The 1080-nt window shown below is 42.2% G+C and overlaps 1 protein-coding gene across 1 annotated transcript in view; it reads left to right on the top strand.

The window, feature by feature from the left end:
• LOC107576054 (RGM domain family member B-like) overlaps positions 1 to 1080 on the top strand; it is a 46034-nt gene that overhangs the window by 1599 nt on the left and 43355 nt on the right. Inside the window, exon 2 of the mRNA XM_016262323.1 lies at positions 6 to 295. Within this exon, the coding sequence (XP_016117809.1) occupies positions 6 to 295 (290 nt within the window). The remainder of the gene's footprint in view (positions 1 to 5; positions 296 to 1080) is intronic.

Genomic DNA, 1080 nt, shown 5'->3' with positions numbered 1-1080 from the left:
CGCAGTGAGGTCATCAAAGCCCACGTGCTCAACCGGCAGCAGAGCTTGCGTCCACCGCGACTTGGTGGTTGGTACGGGGAGGACGACGGTGGCGAGCTGCAGCCAGGCCTCTCGCCACATGTGGACATGTTGGAACGTGCGACCACAAAGTGTCGAGAGATGCTGCAGGTGGAGGACGTTTATTTCCAGTCGTGCGTGTTCGATCTTCTCACGACAGGAGATCCGGAGTTCTCCATGGCTGCGTATGGAGCCCTGGAGGACCTTAAGGCACTTCCGCCAAGCACTCTGAAACAAAGTTCACCCAGGACTCCACACACTTATAGTAGAGGAACAATAGTTATACCTTCTGTTTTCACAGCTCTGGTTCTTATGCTGCTGTTGAACTGAAGGAGCTGGTATTGACGCCAGCTTGAGGATGAATACCCACCAGCCAGACTGTTCTTCAACCATGAAACCCTCCTGGAAAAACAATCAAACTGTCTGCAAGTGAGAGACGGATCCAAACGGACTCATTTCCATTGAAAAATGCAGTGTTTTACTCAAAAACAAACAAAAAAAAATACGGATAATGGCAGAAATCGACAATTGCACGAATCTGGAAAAGATGAAGGCAGCTAATCGGCGTATCTTCAAGGTTATCACCGATTAAAGAATGGAAACTGTTGATACAGATGTGACATTATTGGATGAAATTATCGTAAAAAACACATAGGGTGTCCTCACATCTTCCTGAATCACACAAGTTTAGGTGCACTTCAAACTTTCTACTCTCATATAAGAAAATATATTATCTACACCGGAGCCAACAACTACATGAAATGCTACCTATCCATATATATATTATCTGGGTCCATACATCTACACACTAAGCTACAGTCATGGTAGAAAAAGACTTCTTCAAGCTGCTCTGCTTATTAAGGAGAAAACAAAACAAATTCTTTATATAATAATATATTGAAAGAGTGTGTATATATGTGTACATTCACTTGTGTATAGATGTTAATGTTTCAAATGTGATGCTTTGAAGCAGTTTCCTCTAGTTAGATATTTTTTTAGTTGGTATAAAACAACTAATATTTG

The sequence above is a fragment of the Sinocyclocheilus grahami genome, unplaced genomic scaffold, assembly GCF_001515645.1.
Source record: "Sinocyclocheilus grahami isolate Dianchi unplaced genomic scaffold, SAMN03320097.WGS_v1.1 scaffold3157.1, whole genome shotgun sequence".
NCBI classification, from domain to species: domain Eukaryota; kingdom Metazoa; phylum Chordata; class Actinopteri; order Cypriniformes; family Cyprinidae; genus Sinocyclocheilus; species Sinocyclocheilus grahami.
Note: the sequence above shows the minus strand (reverse complement) of the source record. Positions and strands in the feature narration are given on the sequence as shown.